This window comes from Crocodylus siamensis, chromosome 4, assembly GCF_052110815.1.
Source record: "Crocodylus siamensis isolate JL-2025a chromosome 4, ASM5211081v1, whole genome shotgun sequence".
Lineage (NCBI taxonomy): Eukaryota > Metazoa > Chordata > Crocodylia > Crocodylidae > Crocodylus > Crocodylus siamensis.
Genome location: NC_143398.1, coordinates 9,126,000 through 9,148,571, shown reverse-complemented (window position 1 = coordinate 9,148,571; position 22,572 = coordinate 9,126,000). Strand labels below are relative to the sequence as shown.

Below are 22,572 nucleotides of genomic sequence, written 5' to 3'. Positions count from 1 at the left end.
GTGCTTCCGGCGCCGCCGCCTTCCGCTTCCGGCGGAGCCGTGAGGGCGCTGGGCAACCGGTGGCACCATGGGCAAGTCGGATTTCCTCAGCCCTAAGGCCATCGCCAACCGCATCAAGTCCAAGGGGCTTCAGAAGTTGCGCTGGTACTGCCAGATGTGCCAGAAGCAGTGTCGCGACGAGGTGAGCGCGGCCGGGCCTGGTCTCGTTTCCTAAAAATATGCAAATGAGCATGCGAATTCTCCCTGGTTTCATTCACTTCCACTGTAAGTCGCCAGTGCAGGGAGAAAGGGATCCTTCAAGCTGAAGCGTTTATTTTGAGGCAACCGTGGTAGGAAAGGGCTGAAGGGAGCCTCTCGCAGGTTGTATTTGGGTCCTCTAAAGTCGGTTAAGACTCCCTGAGAGTGACTTGGGTCTTGCATAGGCTGCAGCGATGAGCTGCCTCAGAATTGATTGTATATTTGAACACTTTTCTTTTTTTACTATTATTGATTGTGCATCGTATAGGGGTTGAAACGATCATAAATACAACATATCATACACCTGACAACATTGTTGCTGTGTGATCCTCCGTTTTAGTGTGTGGAGGGGGAGCCCACCTGCTCTGCAGCTAAGCTGGGCTGGGAAAGCACAGCAGCATTTCATTCACGTTCGTTTCTGCCCTGATTTGTTCTCCAGTCTCTTTTCTTTGGTATCGCGTGCTTCCCACTCTCAACGTGGGATGATTTGGATGCTTTCCCGCTGGATCAGAAAAGGGGGGTGATTTAGGCTGGAGAAGAAAAGGCTGAGAGGGGATTTAATAGGAACCTTCAGCTCCCTGCAAGGGGGGTTACAAAGAGGATGGAGCTGGACTGTTCTCAGTGTGGGGAGGTGACAGAACAAGGAGCAATGGGCTCAAGTTGCAGCAAAGGAGGTTTTAAGTTGGATATTAGGAAGAACTTTCTCACTAGAAAGGTAGTAAAGCATTGGAACAGGTTACCCGGAGAGGTGGTAGACTCTTCATCCTTAGAGGCTTAACATCCATCTAGACAAAACTTTGGCTGGGATGATCTGGTTGGGGATAGTCCTGGTTTGAGCAGGGGAGAATGGACTAGATGTGACCTCCTGAAGTCCTTTCCACCCCTCAGCATCCTCTATCTGCCTCCCCTAAGGTGCTTTTAGGTTGGGTGCGTTGTTCAGCACCTTGTTCTCAAACCCTGAGGGTCCCAGTCATGCGGCTAATTAATAAAACTACTCGGGTGAGTAAAATAACCAGTGTACTATTATGACTGCACAATCTTGCCCAAGTTGAATTGCTGTTCTCCAAGTGGGATGTCTAGACTTTTCTGTCAGATGTGGTGGGTTTAAGACAGTGGTTCTCAACAATTTTTTGTACCAGAACCCATTTGTAAACATTGATAGCCAGTCTTGTCCCAGGGTCCCTCATTTCCGACCCTCTGTCTCCTGCCCTCAAACCCTCTGTGTGTGGGCTGGAGGGGGCACCAAGCAGCCCCTTGCAGGCTGGAGCACTGCCAGCCTGCAAGGGAAAATCCATGGTTGCCCATCCTTTTCTCCTTTAAAGGAGAATACATTTTTCAAATGTGTTGATCTGTTTTTAAAGTTTTTTTATGACCCTTTCATATATTCTTGTGACCCACTTTTGGATCAGAACCCACAGGTTGAGAAAAGCTGGTTTAAGAGATCTTTGTGTATAGGCAGCTGCAGGTTATTTTTGTTATTTTAGTCCTTTATTTAGTTAAGACTTTTTTTTCTTCTTAGTGGGGTGGATGTGTGTTGCTAAGGATAGGGAGCCCTTGAAGACAGGTGGATCAGATTGTTCCTGTAATGATTCACATTGCTTGGTTGAGTTATATGTCAACCTTATCAGTACGAGGAGTGTTTAACCAGATTCAGGCACGGTATTCTGCCGAAAAGTAGATCAGCTCTAAAGCTGTTGATCTCAGCACATCAGCATCAGCTCCCCAAGAAGTCCCAGTAAGTTGCTGGAGCAAACTTTTGCAGGTTCTTAACTTACTTGCTGTCATAGTTAAGTTTTTTTTTTTTTATAGGATGGCGTTCTATCTAGGATGATTCCTAAATATTTAGGAGTACTGTTATAATGTAGGAGCTGATCTCTGAAAACAATAATGGATTGATAATTAGCCTATTTATTGTTCAAGTCAAATGTAGACACTGCTGTTTTCAGGGCTTGGGTGCAGATGCTATTGTTTAAAGTAGGTATCTAAAGTATTCGGATCAGATGTGAGTACTGCTCTGGAGAAATAAGATTGTTGTGTAACCAGGACTATGATATCAGCGTATAGGAATCTAGACATCTCGCTTGGAGAACAGCAGTTCAGCTTGAGGAAGACGCAACATCCAAGATGCCTGGATACAAGAGTGGCTCACCCCTTAATACAGAAACTATTACAAATTCCACCATTAGACAAGCTGGCTTTGATCTCCCCAGACATCTTTTTGTCTTCGCTAAACCGAATCAGGGCAGGACATGGTAGATGCGGATTTCTATTACATAGATGGGGCTGGATTAGCTCACTGAACTGAGACCATGGTGTCCCTTTTCAAGCTTTGAACCACATCACCTCTGAATGCCCTCTTGTTACATTTAATGAGACTTTATTGGATTTGCACAATGCTACACCCGAGGCAACTGGCTGGCTGCAAAATTTATATATAAAATTGTGAATATGTTTTTCCTTGTTTTGTGATCATTGTATCATCATACTTTAAAACCCCCCCAAAACTGCACAATCAGAACCCATGGGATTGATACGAAGCTGATGTGAACCTGCTGAGTGTATGTAGCTGGGAAGTCTATGAGAACTGTAAGGTCAAACCCTTATATGAACATCAGGATATAGTGCCAATAAACACATGCAGATGAAGTGCCAAATAGATAAATGCTGGCTATGCTAGGATGGAGTTCTGGGCATGAAAGGCTATAAGGGAAGAGACGGAACTGGCACATGTGAGTGGGGAACACAGAGTGGGATAGTGGCAAAGCAAAGGGAATCTACTTGGTCTTTAGCCCTATGTGCTGTGAAACATTAGTGTTACTTGTACCAGGGGTCAGTTTTACTTAAAAACCTTTCCTTGTAGTTTGTTGCTCTTTAAAATGTCAACTCCATAGAGTCAAGGGACACAACACACTCATTTTCTTTCTTTCTTTTTCGTTTGTTTGGGTTTTTTTGCAGAATGGCTTCAAATGTCACTGTATGTCTGAATCCCACCAGAGGCAGCTACTGCTGGCTTCTGAAAACCCTCAGCAGTTTATGGACTATTTTTCAGAGTAAGTTTTCCCCATATCCCCCCTTAAGCTGTGATCCTGCAGGTGAACCCCTGTGCAGCAGACGTACACCAGTATATTGGTGCCATATTAAATTGGCATCAATAAAAGGAAATTTAACATTATCAGCGTTCAGCTTTTTTTTGACTGGTGTAGCTAATAATGTTCCAATAAATATAATATGCCTTCTGACTGGGGCCCCCAGACACCACATGCATACATGTAGCTGCATGCACGCATGCGCCTAGGAATGCAGCTGGGCAGCATGGAGAGCACTGCCCTGTAGGTAAGTTGCGGGGGGCACGGGTGAGAAAAGGAGCGTGGGGAGGCAGATCAAGGTCATCATGGTGAGTTAACGAGAGGGGTTGGGGCTGTGGCAGTGTGGTGAAATGGGACCCCGGGGCAGGGAGTGGGACAGAGCCGTGGGTGGCTTGTCCAGGGGATTGGTGTCCCAGTCCTTAAAAATGGCGGTGAGGGTTCTTAAGGTAAAGCTTGTTGAATGAGTTTTAGTTCAAGCGCCACTGCCACCATTTTTAAGCTCTGGTATGCTTTTAGGACCAGAGCTGAGCAGGGTGAGTGTGGATGCAGGCTGCTCACTGTAGGCTTGGGGCTCTCAGCCCTGCTGCCTTTGCCCTGGGAGTCACGTGCTAGCTGCATGCCCCCTGCCCACCTAGCACCAGGAGGCATAACTTGCTGCTTCCAGATGGGCAGGGGATGCGGCATGGCTGTTACGCAGCTCCTGGGGCAGAGGCAGCAGGGCGGAGAGTCCCGCCCTTGCCCCACTCGGCTCTGCTCTGGTTAAAAGTGTCCTGTCACTTAAAAATGGTGGTGGCAGCACTTGAACTAAAACTCATTCAATGAGCTTTAGTTCAAGCGACCCCACCACCATTTTTAAGTGCCAGGACACTGATCCCCTGCACGAGCCATCTGCGGCTCCATCCCATCCCAGCCCCAGGGTCCCATTCACCACCCTGCCCCTACCTCTGCCTCCCTCACTGAGGGTGGTCTCAATCTGCACCACCCATGCCCCTTCCCCTCTACAGACTTACCTGCAGGGAACTGATGTCTACATTGCCCAGCTGCATTCCTGTAAATCGGTTATAGGATCAGTGCTGGCCGATATGCCTGGTGAATAATTGGCTATTGGTACTGGCTAAGAAAATCTTTATCAGTGCACCCCTACTGTGCAGTCTTCTTATATTGCAGTGGATTTCCTTAGAAGATCCCGAGTGTTAATGAATGGTGATATTTTGTTGTACTGCACTCAGTGGCTAACTTTTTAAACAGGTGTTTGGAAAATTAAGTGGTAAGTTTCATCAGAACTTAGTGGGGCTTTTGAAAATTTCATTCTCTGTTTAAGCATCTTACATCAAGTGGCACTACTTTATTCAAAGGTCTATCCAGAGCATAGGGTAGCCTATCAGTCTAGCCTGGCTAAGGCATACCAATTTCTGTTAGCTGTCCACACACAAGGGAGCGATGGGTCCAGCCACTGATCATGTCCAGCCACTTTTAGCTCCTTGATTTGAATGACCAGGTACCCACTGGCAGCAAAGCTGACTTGGCGCAATGTCTAGCATGAATCCAGAAAGGCTCAAATTCATGTCTCTAGATCTCTGGTGAGATGTTGTTACCACGCTACAACCCTTTTCATTACCTTGTAAGCCAATCAGAATGTGTCACCCACCCATCAGAATGTATTAATGCTGCAGGTTATAGTAACATTAGTAACTCCTTGAAGGTAGTAGTAAGGGAATAGCTGCATTTCTATCTGGTTGGGTGCTCATTTATCAAAGGTGAAATGTGTGAGCATGTGTGCGCACGTGCATGCATGTGTGTTCATGTGGTGTATGTGTGCATGTGCACATTCGCTTGCTTTTTAAGACCTACAAATATAGGAATGCCAGTGGAACAGGAAATGATTATCTGAATATGATGACATTAATTTTAATTGAATACTTTTTTTATATTGTGAATAATTTCCACTGTCACTTAAAAATAGAAATGCTATATAACTACAAGTATATTTAAAGAGCTTATTTTCTTTATTCCATAGGGAATTTCGAAATGATTTCTTGGAACTACTCAGGAGGAGATTTGGTAAATACATGGCCTGGGATTTCTTTCTCTCTTTCCCCTTAATACCTTAATAACAAATTAAAATCAGTTTTTCCTCAGTGGCTGACCTGTATTTAATGAATTTTTTTTTTTAGGAACAAAGAGAGTCCACAATAATATTGTGTACAATGAATATATCAGCCATCGAGAGCATATCCACATGAATGCCACACAGTGGGAAACGCTGACTGATTTTACTAAATGGTTAGGGAGAGAAGGTAATTATAATATGCATATGATACATTTCAAAATCAGTGGTAACCAAGTCTGCAATGAACCTTATCCTGTTTTATCCGTCCGTTAACTCGTATTCACCAGAATTACTACTAACCTGTGATGAGTTATCAGCTATTGTCATTGGAAACAACAATAGAAACTAGCACAGAAATGTTTCCCAAATACAGAATCTTTCTGCAAAGTGTGGTGGCAGAACAATTGGGAAGTCAGTCTTAATTCTTTGGACCAATGAAAGGCTAAACTTTTAATAGTTACAGTAATTAACTTTCTGTTGAGTGCAAGATGCAGAGAATTTTGGTAGTGTAGTGTCATAAAAGGTTTTTATAAGCATTTATTTATAGTGACCTCTGTGGATTCACTTGTGAGTGACATAGTCACTGTCAACGCATTCCAATAACATTAGCAGTAATAATGATGATTCAATTTAGTAACCTTTTATGTCATATAAATAAGGATATGCTATATATAATTTATATGTATCTATTTTACTTTTATTGCTAGTTAAAAAGGAAATGCTTTCTTCATTAAATAAAGGAAGCTGAAGTACTTACCTTGCTATGCTAGCTTCACTGTCCTATTTCCAAATAAATCAGATTAGCTGAAGTTTGTTTTTATGAGAGTTTAAAATCAGTTTTCCCAAAATAGTACTGGAGGGGGAAGTACTACAGTTGTCCGTTCATTAATATACAAAACATGGTCAGTGAAAAATGTCTTTGCATATTACTTCTTCTATGAATATCATGTTTTAAATAAACATTGTTTTTTTTCTGGTTTGGCTTTGACGGGAACTTTTAATACGTGCACTTTTAAGGTCTTTGCAAAGTGGATGAGACTCCCAAAGGCTGGTACATTCAGTACATTGACAGGGACCCAGAGACTATCCGCAGACAGCTAGAACAAGAGAAGAAAAAGAAGCAAGACCTTGATGATGAAGAAAAAACGGCTAAATTCATTGAAGAGCAGGTTAGAAGAGGTTTAGAGGGGAAAGATCAGGTGAGAAAATACAGTGTATATCAAACTTCAGGGCAAAAAAGTGCTTTTTAAGTATATAATATATATGTAGATATAGAACCACTCCACCTGAATCTTGCATTGGAATGCAATTTGCGCTTACTAGGCTCTGATTGATCAGCGTTTGCCTGCAAGCAGATGTTGCCTTTGTGCCATCATAAAAAAATTTATGACAGCACAAAGTCCAAGCAAATAGATGTTCTTGCCCCTTTTCATGCTATAAATACCCCAAATTGTGGCCATGACAAGAGATGGTAAATGTTTGTGTCACTTTTTTGCGTTGGAGACCAGTTTGCTTTATGGTGGCAGAGGGTGCATAGCCCAGAGCTCTCCAACTGCCCAGGCAGGTGCTCCCATGGCTTCAGGGATCTGATCCTGCACATCTTGGAAATTTCATGGTGGCAGGTTCTGCATATGCGGAGCAGGGAGCCCCTATGGGAGTTCCCTTTCACAACCCTCTGCTCTTGCCCATAGGTACCTTGGAATAATCCAGCAGAGAATTCCTCAGACATGCATTTTACCTCGTGGTTGTTGGCATTGCTCCAGGACTCATTAACCCATTGATGTCTGGGATTTAAACTTTTAGCTTTCAATTCCACTTCCTCATAAGTAAGTCCAGAGAAGAGCCACACGCATGTTCAGAGGTCAGGAAAACGGACCTTATGATGAGAGGCTGAGAGCTATGGGACTCTTCAGCCTGGAAAAGCACAGGCTAAGGGATGATCTGTCCAAGCTCCAAAGGTCTGGAATAGCCTGCCACCAAAGGTGGTTCAAGCACCTAGTTTGAATGCCTTCAAGAGAAATTTCTTGCTGGGATCCTATGATTCCTGCTGACTTCTTGCCCCTGGGGCAGGGCACTGGACTCGGTGATCATCCAAGGTCCGTTCCAGCCCTGTCTATGAAATCTGTGAAGTTTTAAACAATTTTAAACTAAGGTTGGAGCTGGTCTGTTTCAAATTATATCCATATATAGACAATGAGAGAATGCTGCAAAAAGCATTAACAAGGTAATGTCTTCTATCCATAATTGTCTTTATGGACCAGGTCAGCCTGGTATTGTATGCCCATTACAGTAAACTGTAAAATCAAGCTAATTAATGATTGCCAGCAACGATGTGCAGTGCCAGTGGTTTATCTGACCCCTGCAATTGTTGTGTTTTATGTTGGCAGGAAAGGCCTGTCTATACTGAACTAAACAGAGACAATGATGAAGAAAAAGGTAACTAGATTTTTAAACATATAAATGTTTGTAACTTAAAAAGGGCATTTGTGGGGTCCAGTGGATATATTAGAAGAGTGAAGTTTGAGAATTACTTGGTGTTTTGTAAACTACTCTGACTTTATTGAGAAGTGCTATAGAAATGCAATGTGTTCTTTTACTAAGAAAAGTAATTTATTTGAATAGATGAGGCAAAGCATTTAAATTGTGAATCTGTCTAAATCTGTAGCCCTGTTCATTTGGGATTATTTATATTGTCACATCTTTAAATGGACATGTGTTTAAAGGGTAGAAATGAGTAACATCTCTCTTATTTTGTAGTTGCATTTAATTTAAACAAAGGTGCAAGTACTTCGGTAGCAGCATCTTCCAAAACAAGGTGAGAAAAGATGCTAAGGCCATCCCTTATTATATATTACATATATAATTTATGGTTTACCTGTGTTCGGTAGTTGCCATATGGAGGGGACAGTTTTTGTCCTGGCAGTTTTATAGTCTTACGCCTGCTCCTGCTATGAAGTAGAGCAGATTAGAAAATGCAATGTTTCTTTCTGGCCTTCAAGTCTTTGACCTGGCTTAAATTAAAAGTAGGCTCCTAAACTCATTAAGGCTTTATATGGATGTCTGGGAATTAGAAACCAGTTGCAGGATCAGCTCCAAAGAAACACTTCTTATAAGGTGAGGAGAGGGATATGGTATATGATCAAAATTTTTTTTAAAGCATATCAGCAATATGCAGCTGTCTGCCTATTGTTTATTGAGTTAGTTAATTTTGGCTTGTACAATGTGTTTTCATCACTGTCTTCAGTTGCTTCTGATACATTTTTGCTGCTCAGCATTCTGGAGGGTGAAACTAAACCAGTTTTTTTCAAACTTTGCTGAATTTAATCATAATTGCTTACCTGCAAGCAATACAGGAGAAAAGAATTGATAGTACAAGCAACAGTAAGTTTCTGCACTTGTAAAACCATTTGGCTGATGATAAATCCTCTTTCACAGGACAATATTGTAATTAAACATATTACAAGTAAAATGAAAGCTTTCCTATCATCACAAGATAAACTTTTAGATAAGAGCTGTGACGGGACGTATGCCAGACAGAAAATGAGACAACAAACTGGTAGACAAAGATTAAACACTGTAAGGCATACTTATAAATTATTTGTAAATACAGGGTGTTAAAGAACTCAGCATACAGAGTTCCCTGAACAGAATTTCTTACTCCACCTGTTAAGAAATACAGTTCTGTGAGCATTTGTGGTACTCAGTGGAATTAAGCTAAATCTTTGAGGATATGGTAGGTCTGCATTTCTCATGATGTGTAAAAGAAGTCAATGTTAATAGGGAATTTCAGGCCTAGAGCAAACACTGATGGATTCATATCTAGTTGTGAATCCTACAGATATGGCATCTTCATTGCTTTGCCTGTCCTCTAGAGGCATCGGCTTTTTCCAAGGAAACAAAAACATATGTTCCAATGCACCCTGAGGGGTTCTATTAGTTAATTGTACTACAGGTTTGTTTCCTACCAGCTGTATCTCTGCAGTGTCAGAAAAATTACCCTATGCTATGGCTGGAAGTAACAGTTGGTTGAAGGGATCCATCAAAGTCTTCAAGCCAGTAAATTAGCATGGTCAGTAGACTAATTTTGGTGCTGCCTATAATCAGACTATAAAAGAAAGCATGTGTTCCAAAGAGGTTATGATCTAATACCATAATCCTGCAAATTGATCCGCTCCTGTTTGTGTTGGAGTCCACATAGGTTTGGGGGTTGGGGTGTCTAAAAAATCAGTAGCACTTGTTTGCACAATTTATTTAATCAGCTACATCTCTGTAGCAGTGTCAGTTTTGAGACTGATTATGAAAACACTATCTCATCGTTAGTCACACCCCTCTTCCGGCAGTGTCCTTGGGCCCAGTGCACTGAAGATGGTGGGAGGAACCGGATCGGTTAAACGGAAAGAAACTGGTCAAAGCTCCGGTCAATCAAAGGAGAAAAAGAAGAAATCTGCGCTGGATGAGATCATGGAGGTATAGTAGAGCTCATATATAACCTTGCATGCCTTTTTAATGACAAGTTGTGTCATTTAATGCACTCTCCCTTGGGCTAACTTTAACGAGGATTGGAGGGTCCAGCTCACGCTTGAGTGGTGATAGCAGCTTGCTCTGTTTCATACCAGTGCCTCATAAGCTGCACTGCTACCCGCTACAGCAGGGTAGACAATATTTTTTGGCCAGAGTGCTGAAAAAAACACAATATCTACCTTGGAAGGTGCCGGGGTGCTGACATGCTGGAGCCCGGAGCAGCTGTTTGCAGCCTCCCAGCTGCAGCCGGCCCTAGGAACCCAGTCTGCTTGCAGCGGGGCTTGCAGCCTCCCAGCCGCCTGCTGGGAGCAGCCTGGCTCTGTGGCTGACAGCAGCTGCTTAGAGCCCGGGCTGGTGGTTGTGTGCCAAGCAAAATGGCCTTGTGTGCCATGCTCGGCACACATGCTGGGGGTTGCTGACCCCTGTGCTACAGAGTCCTTATTCTACCAGAAAAGAAAATGAGTCTAAACCTTTGGCTGGACTAAATATAACAGAAACACCCTTATTTTAACTCATATTTCTGGACTTCCTCAGATTGTTACATAAAAATAAAATATTTTCACTAACCCACTTTAGCTTGTTTGGGTTTTTTTTTACCAGAATATATAGAATTTGTTTGGGAAGGGGAACATTGCTTTCATATGAAAATAGTGACATGGTGACTGACACTTTTTTTTCTTCTTCTTCCATAGTTTGAAGAAGAAAAGAAAAAAACGGCCCGGACAGACTACTGGTTGCAGCCTGTAAGTACCTAAACCATTACAAGTCTATCAAGGAAAATTCTGCCCTTTGAGTATATGCATAGAGCTCTTGATTTGCAGTGTCTAGATCCAAAGGCTGAATTTGAAACAAATGCTCTTTCATTTTTCAGAAAGAAAAATTGTCATACAAGACTTGCTCCCGGATTTTGTAAACTGATTTAATTTCCCTAGTTTTACAGTTTTTACTATTCTATGGCATGATGCTTCAGATATTTACCCTCTTTTTTGTTGTGGTGGGTTACTCTGTGGTTAAAGGATGAGTACTATTCAAGTTTCTTTGGATGCACTTGTAATTTATTCTAGCAAAGTTTGACCCTCTTCCACACTAGCTACTGGGCTACATAAAGGTTTAGGAATCCGCTAGCAGAATTGGTTCTTGAAATGTAAGTAGAAGGCGCATGCAGTTAAATCCAGAGCTTCAAGATGTAGTGCGATGTCTGTGGTTGCTGTTTGATGTACCAAAATCAAATTGAAATATGCTTTTAAAACAAAAATGTTTCAGTTGAAGCAAATAACATGCTGTAGCACTAGCATAAACAGCAAGTCTTAGCATCTTTGCTTTCTGATGCTACATAACAGAAAATTGCAGTCTGTATGGGTGGGACAACTTAAGCTAAAAAATAGTTGAAGAGGGACACTAAACCGTGTGTACTGTACGTAGCCTTTTCTTCTCTCTCTCTTTCCCCACTCTTCATCCAGGAGATTGTTGTAAAAATTGTAACAAAAAAGCTAGGTGAGAAGTATCACAAAAAGAAGGCAGTTGTTAAGGTGAGTACAGATCATTTAATTTGGGAAAAGTTTGAATACAGTAATGGGAGGTGGGTGTGTTTCCACAACAACCAAAAAAATACGTCTCAGGGTTTTGTTCAGATATTGGAGTTGCTAGAAGTTGAATTTCAACGGTCAGAATACAGGTTTTCCCATAACTTTGTAGTTTGTGTTAATGTGTTCCTGGATCCTTCACTCTTTTATTTGGTCCTCCTTATTAAAGTTTATTCTTGGATCTGTTTTATTTTGAGGATCTGATCACATGGCTGACTTTTTCCTTAAACCATAAAGTCATCTGGTTTCTGGGGGGTACCTAAGGATTTCAACTCTGCCCTGACAAGAAAAAATCCCAAATTATCTTTGAACACGTATCCTGTGTGTTCAGAAGCTTTTCAGCTGGCCAAGCCTGCCTCTGCTGTTCTGACACAGCCTTTTATGGCTACTATCAGAGACAAAAAACTTTATTAGACCAGACAGCTGATCTGGTCAAACATGACAAAACTGATGCTTTAAAGTGTTTCAAGTGGGAATGCAGAATGACTAAGCAACTGAGCATCATTTAAAAAATGAGGGTTCCCAACTTCTTTTGAAAATCAGGTCCTTTTTAAACATCTCAGTTTGGACGCCTGAAATCTCTAGTTATTTCTAGCTCAGCAGTAAAGTTATGTTCCTGGATATCTGCTCATTTTTAAATTAAACCTTCAGAAAAATTCAAAGCACAATTATTTCTAAGCTATTTGCTTAGAATCCTCTTCTCTGTGTGTCACTTTATTATTCTCTTTAAAAAAATAGTTGTATGTGGTATCCTCTCTTCCCCATCACCACTCTTCCTAATATATTTGATTTTCCATGACAGGAAGTAATCGACAAATACACAGCAGTGGTAAAGATGATTGATTCTGGAGACAAGCTGAAACTTGACCAGACGCATCTAGAGACAGTAATCCCGGCACCAGGTAAATTCATTTCAAAACCAGCCATCAAATCATTATCTGTGCTTTCATTCTTTAAGCTGTAATTCCTAAGCCTTCACTTGAAGATTCTGGCAAGAAGCCTCTTTTTGCTACATCTCTGAATAAGCACATTTCTTATCCACGTTGAGTTCTGATATTCTGGCAATTCTCCAACTATCTTGTGGCCTCTCTTGGTGGAAATTTTGTGGGTTTTTTCTTTTTGGATTTTTCACAGTCCTCTCCTAAAGGAATGATGCTCTTCTAAGAAGGATGTATAAGTATTTTTTTGGATCCATTGGCGATAGCAGAGATGGCTTGCCAAAAACTTTCCTGATTGCCTTGCATCATTCTTAGACTGCCTGTTCCCTCCAAAATTATGCTTAGTATAGACATGTAGAATTGGCCAAGTTTGCAGACATCTTGGTAGTATTTTTGTAGATGTTCATCTATAATGCAGTAACTTTGAAAACCACAGCTACTCAGTTCCAACAATGCAGGGAGTGTTCTCACTTAGGGGTGGGCACAGTATGGCCTGCAAGCTGTATTTGGTCCATCAATTGATTCTATCTGGCCTGCTGGCCACCACCAGAAGGGATGTGTCCTGTGCCACTGTGCTGTGCTGCAGTCGGGCCCAGGCCAGGCCATGCAGCACACCTATTCCTCTGCTCCCCTCCTCCCCCCCGCATCCTTCCCCTCCTGGCTTCCTGTTGGTACTGCAGCTGCACAGTCCTGGCACTGCAGCCAACAGCGGCCTGGCCCATGTGGGATAGGGCCCAATGCAGTGTGCCAAGTGGCAATCCTGCCCACCCACCTCAATGAGTCACTGCCACCATGCCAGGAAAGTCAGAGATGTTAAGAGTTTGACCTCCTGTATGATGCAGAGGTAGTAGGCAACTATTAGTCCTGGATCATGGTTATATGGGTGAGAGGTCATCAGCAGGGATCCTGGTTTTCTCTAGTTTAAAAAAAAATCCCCAATTTCTGGTTAATGAAAACCCCAAATCCACATTTTTCCATGATTAAAATGAAACACCAGGATCCCTGGACTTTTGGCATGTATGCCTAGGCAGAAGTATGGAGGAGTGGAGGCTGGCCAAAACTTCCATCTCCCCTTTAGACTTTTGAGACATCAGTGCCTCTAGTTATATGTGCATCCAGGAATTGAACTCATATCTCCTGCATGATGAACAAGAATGCTACCACTGAGTCACAACAGCAGGTGACAGAGAACAGAAATAATAAAAAACAGGAAAAGAGAGCTGGAACGGGGTAGCCTGTCCCTTCAAGAGGAAACAGCCCTGCTAAGAGAGCCCAGCTTCAGGGCATTTGGATAATGAGGGAATGTCTATTGTCCGCTCTGAGGTGCATGTGCAGTTATTGCCAGCATGGAGCTGATGCTGGAGCTGTGGAGCCCAGCGCAGCTGTTTGCAGCCTGCCCACTGCTTGCTGCAGCTGTCCAGAGCCCAGGCTGGCTCTGTACTGGCAGCAGGGGAGAGACTGGGGTTGCGCTGCCTCAGGCCCACCCCGCTGCCCACTCTAAGGCGCAGGTGCATGTGCCAGAACAGAGCTGATGCCATAGGCTGGTACAGCTGTTTGCAGCCTGCTTGCTGCAGCGGTCCAGAGCGCAGGCTGGGCTCCGGAGCCCAGTCATCAGCTCTGTGTCAGCAGCAGGGAAGAGGCCAGGGTTGTGCTGCCTCAGGGCCCCCCCCCCCCCCCCATTTGCTCTGAGGCATGTGTGTGGCTGTTTGCAACCTCCTGGCTGCAGCCAGCCCTAGCTCTGTGTACCTGCTGCCAACTATGGAGCCCGCGCTGCTTGCAGCTGAGCCAGCCTGATTCCTACCTACTCCAAGCCCAGCACTGGTTCAGCCCCCCCCCACCCCCCCCGGGATGAAGCTGGCACTGCCCCTTGCCAGGAATGCCACACCTTTGCGGGCTTAGCTGTGCGGGGTGGATAGTTGGGCTGATGGGAAGGCTCTGGGCTGGGGCCTTGGCCGGCCATGCTGCAGCCCGGGGGCTGGCTCCCCAGGGAAGTACAGGGGCTCCAGCAGGCCCAGGGCGTTATTAGGTCAGACTTTGTCCACTGGTCCCAGCAGCCCGGCTCTGTGCACCCATGTTTGGGTATGTTTGTCTGCCTCTGGTTGTGTGTGTGCATGTGTCTGTTCTGGTTCTGGGGGGTGGGGGTGTGTGTGTGTGTGTGTGTGTGTGTGTGTGTGTGTGTACGTGCCTGGTTCTCTCTCTCTCTCCCCTCTTCTTAATTTCTTTCCCTCTTTCTCTCTCTCTCCTCATTCTCTTACTTCTCTTTTTTTCTCTCACTGCAACATGCTTAACAAAAAAAGTACACAACAACAAGGGCAACATTTATGATTATTAAATATATTAATATGCAGTGCATCCTGCCTTGTATGGTACCCCCTTCCCAATTTTGTTTTTATGGCATGCCGGCACCTTCTAAGGTAGACTTTGTGGGTTTTTTTGGCACTCCAGCCAAAAAACGTTGTCTATCCCTGGCTTAGAACAAGGCAGAAGGGTTTGGTTTTGTTTGGTTTTTTGCTTGTTTTCTTAAAGCAAAGCCCTTGAGCAGCATTTGGGAAGATTGGCTAAGGAGCTCCTCAGGGAACAAAACCTGCCTGCAGAAACTATTGGGCTAGACAACTGGCTTGCAGGGGCATACTCTGATCCCCTTGGCTTTGAGAAAAGGAGTGTGGAGAGAAGAGGGGCACAGCATCTAGAATGAGGCCCTTATGGAGAGTGAGAGGACATGGGGACACAGAGCCCATGGCTTAGGAAGAGAATGGAGACCCTTCTGTAAAGGGAAGGGGGTGTAGGCAACACATACAACCCCTGGCAGGAAGAGGAAGAAGATCTGTGTTGTGGGTAGGTGGGAGGGAGGAAATGAGCTGACACAGCTTCTGGCCTGGGCTGAATGGGAGATTACAGAGAACCCTCTGGTAGATTGGAAGGGGGAAGATGCATAGAGAAGGAAAATGGGAGACCAGGATCCTTGGTTGGAGAAGGGAAGGTGGCACATAATGTGGGAGGGGCATGGTACAGCAACAGAAAAGGGAACCCTGGCAAGGGGAAGATACACACAGCCCTGGGTTGAGGAAAGTTGTGGGAGCTGTTGCAGAAGGTTGCTGAAGTAGAAGAGTATAAGGTACATGGGGAGCAGAGTGCAGGGGCGCAGTGATCCAGGGGATGTTAGTAGCTTCTGTAGATGGGGTTCACTGCACATGTCCATCTGTTAGTATTAAACTAAAGAGCATCATGATACTTACAAGCCCTGGGGGAAAACTGAGCATTATCTCAGAACAGCCTGCTAATGAACGCTGATCTGCAGTTCTGATATGGACTTTGCAAAGCATCTCTGTCCTGTGCTGTCTGAACAGAAGGACAAGTCAAAAGATGCTGAGAGTTCCTTGGGACAAAGATTTTTTCCTATTTTGCTATTTTAGGAAAGAAAGTTTTGGTGTTAAATGGAGGTTACAGAGGAAACGAAGGCATCTTGGAATCTATAAACGAGAAGAGCTTCTCTGCTACAATAACAATTGACTCTGTAAGTACGGTTTCACACAATGGCACATCTCCTATGTAGGATTTTTCATCTGTGACTCACAAGCCCTTTAGAAAGGAAATCAAGATCATTATCCTTCTTCTGCTGATGGGAAATCAGCAGAAGGGACTACAGGCACACAGTGCCTGTAGTCCTTCAACAGGCTTGTCAGACTAGGAGCAAGGTTTTCTAAGTCCCTATCTATTGCATTGACCATGTTACCTTTAAAGGACAACCAGATACTGAATATGCACATTTCATTTCATAGATATGCTTGTAAACTGTTTAGTGACTTCAACTTAAACGTAGCGTTGGCAGGAATTCATCAATTCAAGGATGATCTCTCTACCACAGCTCACTGATGGGTCTTGAGGTGAGGTAAGAGTCCAATCCTTGAGCCATAGACTCATCTGCAGAAATTGCAGGTCTTTCCTTAAATGCCTCCTGTCTTTAATCCTTTAACCCTTGGGTTTAGCAATACACGTAAAAGAATGAATTTTCTTACAGTATTTACCAAATAGGACGTGGCTTGCTGTTTAATGGATATAGTTTCCTTGTTCATGCTACTTAATAGTTAAAAACTATATTTGCATTTTTGTTACAAAGCACATTTCTCACAGAAAATATTCTCTGAGTTGCACTTGAGCGTAAGATGCTGTTTTTTCCCTCTGGAGTTATTAATGCCAATGAGAGTTTTGTCATTGAAATACTAGCCCCCACTATAATCACCTACTGAATGATGGTGCCCGGGGGTGGTGAGTTTTTATGCAAGTTAGAGGGGTTCTAGAGCTTTTTACAAGTTAGAGTTTTATGCAGTGTAGGGATTCCCAACATTTGTTATAAAAAATAAGTACTTAACATTAGGCTTCTAAATCTATACGTGTACCAGTGTGTCTGACGGTGTTACAGGGCTTCTTGCAGCATGTGGGAAGGTCAGTAGTTTCTCATGTTCCTTTCACAAAGAATGTTTCAAAAAAGCTGCTTGCAGTTGTCCTGCAATCCAATCAAAAGCACACGGAAACTTCTTGAGGGGGAAAAAGTCTTCCGGGGAAATGTTAAGACCTTACCACATACTTTGCCTCAGAGCTCACACAACAGTAGAGGACCATACCCTTGGGCCTGTGTGTATATATAGCAAAGGCATTGCTTTCTGAGGAATTCCCTTTGCACATTGCAGAGTAGGGCTGTGCGAAACTTCTGCAGCCATTTCATTTTGGAGGTGTTTCGACCTGTTTCAAGGCCTGAAACACTGACTCTGAAACTAAACGGAAGGCTCCAAAACATCTCCGAAACAAAACAAAAGCATCTGAAACGTTTTGGAAAATTTTAGGGTTTTGGAGCCAGGCTTGCAGGGAAACAGAAACTAAGAGGGAGGGGGGGGAAAGGACTGCTCTGATACTGACATCTGTAGCTGGCCAGTGTCTGTGATCTGTCCCTGGGGTCCCTTCCAATCTCTGTGGTCTGAGGGAGGGATGGCAGCTTGCTGTCATCCCATGTGCAGATCTGCTGGGAGGAGTCCAGCACAACCCCTCAACCCTCCTGGGGGATGTGGGTCCCCAAATCTGTGCGCAGGATGACAGCATGCTGCTCCTGCTGGCTGGGACCTAAGTCTGCTTGGCACAGCCCATGCTGAGCACTGGAAAGAACCCAGTGCTGGTGCTACCCCCAGCCAGCAGCGGCAGACTGCTGTCATCCTGCGCAAAGATCCAGGGGCCTGTGCCTCTCAGGATGAGTCTGGCACAACCCCGCAGCCTTCCCAGGGGCGCAGGCCCCCAGATCTACACATGGGATGACAGCAGGCTGCTGCTGCTGGCTGGGGCCAGCGGCAGCGCCAGTCTTCCTGGTACTTGGCACAGGCTGTGCCAGGCACCACTCCCAGCTGGCAGCAGCAGTCTGCTATTATCCCATGCACAAATCTGGGGGCCTACACCCCCTGGGAGTCTGACACAGCCCCGCAGCCCTCCTGGGGGGCATGGCCCCCGGATCTGTGTGTCAGATGACAGCATGCTGCCGCTGCCAGCAAGTGATACAAGTTTTGTTTGAACAGTTTGAGGTGCAGTTTCCCAGGAACCCCTTCACCAGCTCCTTGAAACTTGGCAGGCTTCATGCCCTCAGAAGGGGCTACCATCCCTGCAATGTACATCTAAATCAGGCAAGAGATAACAAAGTTGTAGGCGTTTTGGTGATTCCCCATTTCAGCCTGTGGCCGAATCACCAAAACAGCATCAAAACTCCGAAACAGGTTTGGCCAAATCGAAATGGAACAGTCATCCAAAACACTGAAACAAATCACTGTCCCTCTGTAATGGCCAAATCTGAAGCCAAATCGAAACATAGCCGTTTCATACAGCCCTGTTTCGGAGCATCTGCAAAGGAATTCCTCATCACTGTCTATGTAGCTGTTCTCCTCTAACAATGTGGGAATTGCAGACCCAGGGTCTAGTCCTGTATCCCATGTTTCAGCACCAGATGCCTCAGGGCAGGTGTCAGCAACCTGTGGCCAGCGGACTAGATCTGGCCCATGAAGGTCTGATTCAGTGCCAGGAGAGGAGGGGTGCTATTTTAAAGAACAGTTTAAAGGGGCTGCATTACAGCAGTGCTCTGCACCCCTGCAGCCAATCTTACTGTTTTCCCTTGGTGTTTGCCAGGGTTTTTGACAGCAACTGGTAGAGGAGGGGAACAAGTCACTGGCAGCAAGCAAGTCATGTGTGCCTGGCCAGCTGCTTTAAAAAGGTTTCCCAAGGGGAATGTGTGAAAAGCCATGTAGTGAGCAGATACAGCTTCATCTTTTCCCATGGAAAACCTTGTTTTTATTTCAAATAGAGGTGGAAGTACAAGATTTTACATCCCTTCCAAAATCTGTTAGCATAAACAATTGAAATTCATTGTTCTCCATATAAATGTCTCCTTGAATCTTGCCACCCTGTCCTGTGCTCATTTAATTACATGCAGTCTTCTCCAAAATCTGACCTTGCTCATATATGCCTTGTCCCATCTTTGATGGATTAAGGTTGAACATTAGTTAAAAATCAATAAGAGTTAGTCCAGCGTTGTGTACAAATGCCAGTTTGCTGCTAGGCAGATTTTTCATTTCCAGTGCCATTCACGTAACATTTTTTTTAAATGCCTCTAAAAGCAGATGACTTGGGTTCACATATAATTTTAAATCACCTCAGGTTTATCTTTTCTCTTATTTCTTGTGATTTGTTCATCTGCAGGGGCCTTTAAAAGGACGCCGCGTTGACAGTATCCAGTATGAAGACATTTCCAAACTTGCCTGAGACTTGAGTTAAGGCACCATGGATTTCCGGAAACATCAAACCGATGTTCTCCATACAAATGCAAGACTCTACTATGTCAGGGTTTTTAATTAGTATGTGTATTTGTATATTTCTATAATATAGATGCATATAGAGAGAGGATTTACCACAAACAAACTGGGTGTATATAAAGACTGCTGTAAATCTATTACCTAAGTATTTGTGGAAATTTTGTTTCAGATGATTGTGTATGAAAGTTGAATTATATTGTAACCATTTGAGTTCCTTTTGTAAGATGCTGCTGATATCTGTAGGCTGGAACTTTTTTCTTGGTGAACATGTTAAACATTCGAGAAAATATTTCAACCTTAAAAGGGCCCCTTAATTCAGGTGCTACTTGTGTGATAATTGTCAGAGTTTGTCTAAGGTACTTTTGGACCAACTACCGAAACTGAATTCTTCCTTCAGGAATAAGTGAAGGGATTGAAAGACTAGCAGAAACGTAACAGTGCTGCAACACAATAGGTTTCAGGGTTGCAATAATGTACCTAAGAGTGGTATTAAAATTGTGACCCACCAGTTTTTAGTGCTATCACTCTAAGGTTACAGTGAAATTCTCTTAATATTTTGATAAGCTTCCCTTGGTCCTGTCAGAGTTCCTGTAAATACCAGTGGGTGACTTGCCTGCATGGACTCCAAAATGGAGCCCTTTACTGGCACGAGTTATAGTACGAGCACATCTGTGAGGCCAGCTGGGTGCACAATCTCCTCAGTGACGTGATACAAGCTGATCTCAGTGCTTTGTCTTTTGTGCTTGTTATTGCCGTTTCTCAGCTCTACTGCAAGTCACTTTTACTTGTAATCTGTTTTCAAGTATGTCACATTTTGTGACATGATTTTGTACAATGTTTATTTTTAAAGCAATTTTTAGAATAAAAGCAGCTCTTTCTCAGCATGTATCCCCTTCTAATCAGGAGGATTGCTCGGTTGGCTTGCTGCTGTCTGGGAGCACCAGCAGAGAGGGGGGCAGGTGAATGTCTTGCCTTATTTGTTCAGATAACTAAAAGTGACAGACTGTTGTCAGAAGAGGACAGAGCATTACGTTATGGCTGGATGTGTCTCTAATTAGATCTTCTGTCTTCTTGGAACATGACAGAAATGGTTTTCCTCCAACTAAGTTTGACTACAGAGGACAAATCGCTTGTTTATGGCCACTTGATTTTTAAAAAATATATAATCAAGTCACTACTGATCCACGCTCTTTTATTAGTGTTTTTGTAGCACTTGAACTAAGCTAGGATTCCCTTTTGGTGGTCACTGTACAAATGTGTAGAAATACATGGCCCAGAGCTGGAGAAGCTTTAAATGTAACTGAAGGGTAGATATGAGGGTGACAAGCATTAGGTTCACATAATGGGGGGATGTTGATTGTAACAGTAGTGCAGTCATTAGATGGTTTGGGGGCCACTGTATCTCGGTGGTTCTGAATCGTGTAAATAGTTGGGAAAGGAGAGGGGAGATCTGTATTGACTTAAGCTAGAAGGGCACTGTTGAAGCGGGAGAGGTCATTTATTTGGGTGAGAGAAGATGGGGAGAAAGAACGAGGTGTTGTGTGGATATGAATGCATTTGGCAATAGTGTGGGAAATGTATTGTGTGGGGCAGGAGAGAAGGGAGCTGATAGGGATTGGCAGGGGCTGGTGATCCCCAGAGCATCTTTCACCAGACTGGAGAGCAAGAAGGAAGGGGCTGTAGTTCCTTATGCTTGTCTTTTGCTGGAGCGGTGGCTAGGAGGTCTTCCCTCTGAAAATGTCTGTTTTTGGTGGAAAAGCTAGGAGGCTTGTTGTCCAATGGAGGCTGCTGAACATGGGCTAAGAGTCCCCAATGTTTCAGTCTCAGTAGCAATAAAGCCTGACCTTCTGCTAACTCAGAGCAGTTCCCTGGGGCTGGGCTGACTTGACTTGTTTCTTTCTTAACAGGCACATCTTCCCTAGCAACCTAATGGCTGGATAGTGAAAGAAACAGTGACGATGGGTTGAGATATAGCTATGCCTTGGTCTGAAAGTTCCTGATGTTAGCAAAAGAGATGAGCTCCGTTGGTGTGCACATTTTTCTGCCTGAGGTGCCTTTTTTCCCCACTTGAATTACCAGTCTCGCAGGGACCCCTGCAGGTGAAATAATAGATTGCACATGTTTCTGACACCTACTGTGTTTAATGTTCTTGTGTAACATTTTGTTGCTGATAAAATTGCTTCTTTTAACTCCAGGAGTAACTGAGATGCAAAGCCAAGCAGTGACACAGTGACTTAAGGAAAACCTTGCCTCGGAATTTGTTTTAAGAAATTTATCAGCATGATGTTAAATGACACTTCACACTCACTCAAAGCAGTTCCTCCCAGTATGGGTGAAAGAAAACAAGTAGCAATATCTCAGTTTTCTAGATAAAGGACAGAAAGAAGAGTTACTTCCTCAGAAAAAGAGCCAGGAATCAACTCAAGACAGTCTGGCTAGGATTTGTAAAAGGCCCTACAGTTGAGCCCTAAATATATGTGGCCCAGTTTTTTTTAAAAGCAATGATATTTGCACTGAGGTCAGGGGAAGCTCTTGGATATGCAGCATTTTGTAGACAAGATCGTCTATTAGGTGATTACATATAGATTTAGGAGCCTAATGTTAAGTACTTATTTTTTTATCAAACATATTGGGAACTCTCTACGTTCATTCTTCCAGTCCCATTGCTTCACTGATCAGGTTTGAGATTTTGCTCCCACATATTGTTAATGTACCTATTTTAAAGGATGTTCAAAGCTGGTTTTAGGATTTGTGACTATTACAGCATCTATGCTCATTGCAGTATGGCACTTTCCCCTCTTGTTGGACACTGCTCTTTTGATGTTTGTTTTCTAGAAGGCTGTCCAGTATATAACATCTGCAACAGAACCATTAGCCATTTTTATATTGTGTAAAATTACCCATTTAAAAAAAAAAAGCTGTCCATGAGTTTGTGTGGATTTTAGGTTTGTTGGTGTAGGTTGTATATTTTATTTGCATTTGAACATAGAAGAGATAGCAATGCAAATTTTTAATTTGTAAAGTGCATTTGTTTCCATGTTGAAGTAAAAGTATATAAGTTACAGTTCATTTACATGTGATCTAAATCTTGGGCTTATGAGCATGGACTATGTTGGTCCATGCTATCTAAGTCTTGTTTGTTAAACAAGATACAAGGCAATGGGTTTAAACGGCAGCCAAACAGTTTTAGATTAATTGTCAGGAAAAAAAAACTAACAGTAAGAACAGTAAGACAGTGGAACATGTTACCCAGAG

General features: G+C 43.5%; 1 protein-coding gene across 2 annotated transcripts; it reads left to right on the top strand.

Moving 5' to 3' along the window:
• The first annotated feature begins 19 nt into the window (after positions 1–19).
• Positions 20–22,386, top strand: KIN (Kin17 DNA and RNA binding protein). 2 transcript variants are annotated; one of them, XR_016441702.1, is made up of 14 exons: positions 20–181; positions 3,193–3,287; positions 5,341–5,384; positions 5,498–5,620; positions 6,451–6,632; positions 7,821–7,869; positions 8,191–8,248; positions 9,774–9,900; positions 10,647–10,697; positions 11,415–11,483; positions 12,340–12,439; positions 15,889–15,989; positions 19,205–19,359; positions 21,225–22,386. XR_016441702.1 is itself a non-coding variant. In XM_090041684.1 (13 exons), exons 1-13 carry the CDS (start codon positions 68–70, stop codon positions 19,265–19,267), a joined length of 1,176 nt encoding a protein of 391 aa, XP_089897810.1. In that variant the 5' UTR covers positions 20–67; the 3' UTR covers positions 19,268–22,386. The 2 variants fall into 2 exon arrangements, 1 of the variants encoding a protein (XP_089897810.1); XM_090041684.1 differs by having other exon boundaries at positions 19,205–22,386.
• The last annotated feature ends 186 nt before the right edge of the window (positions 22,387–22,572 follow it).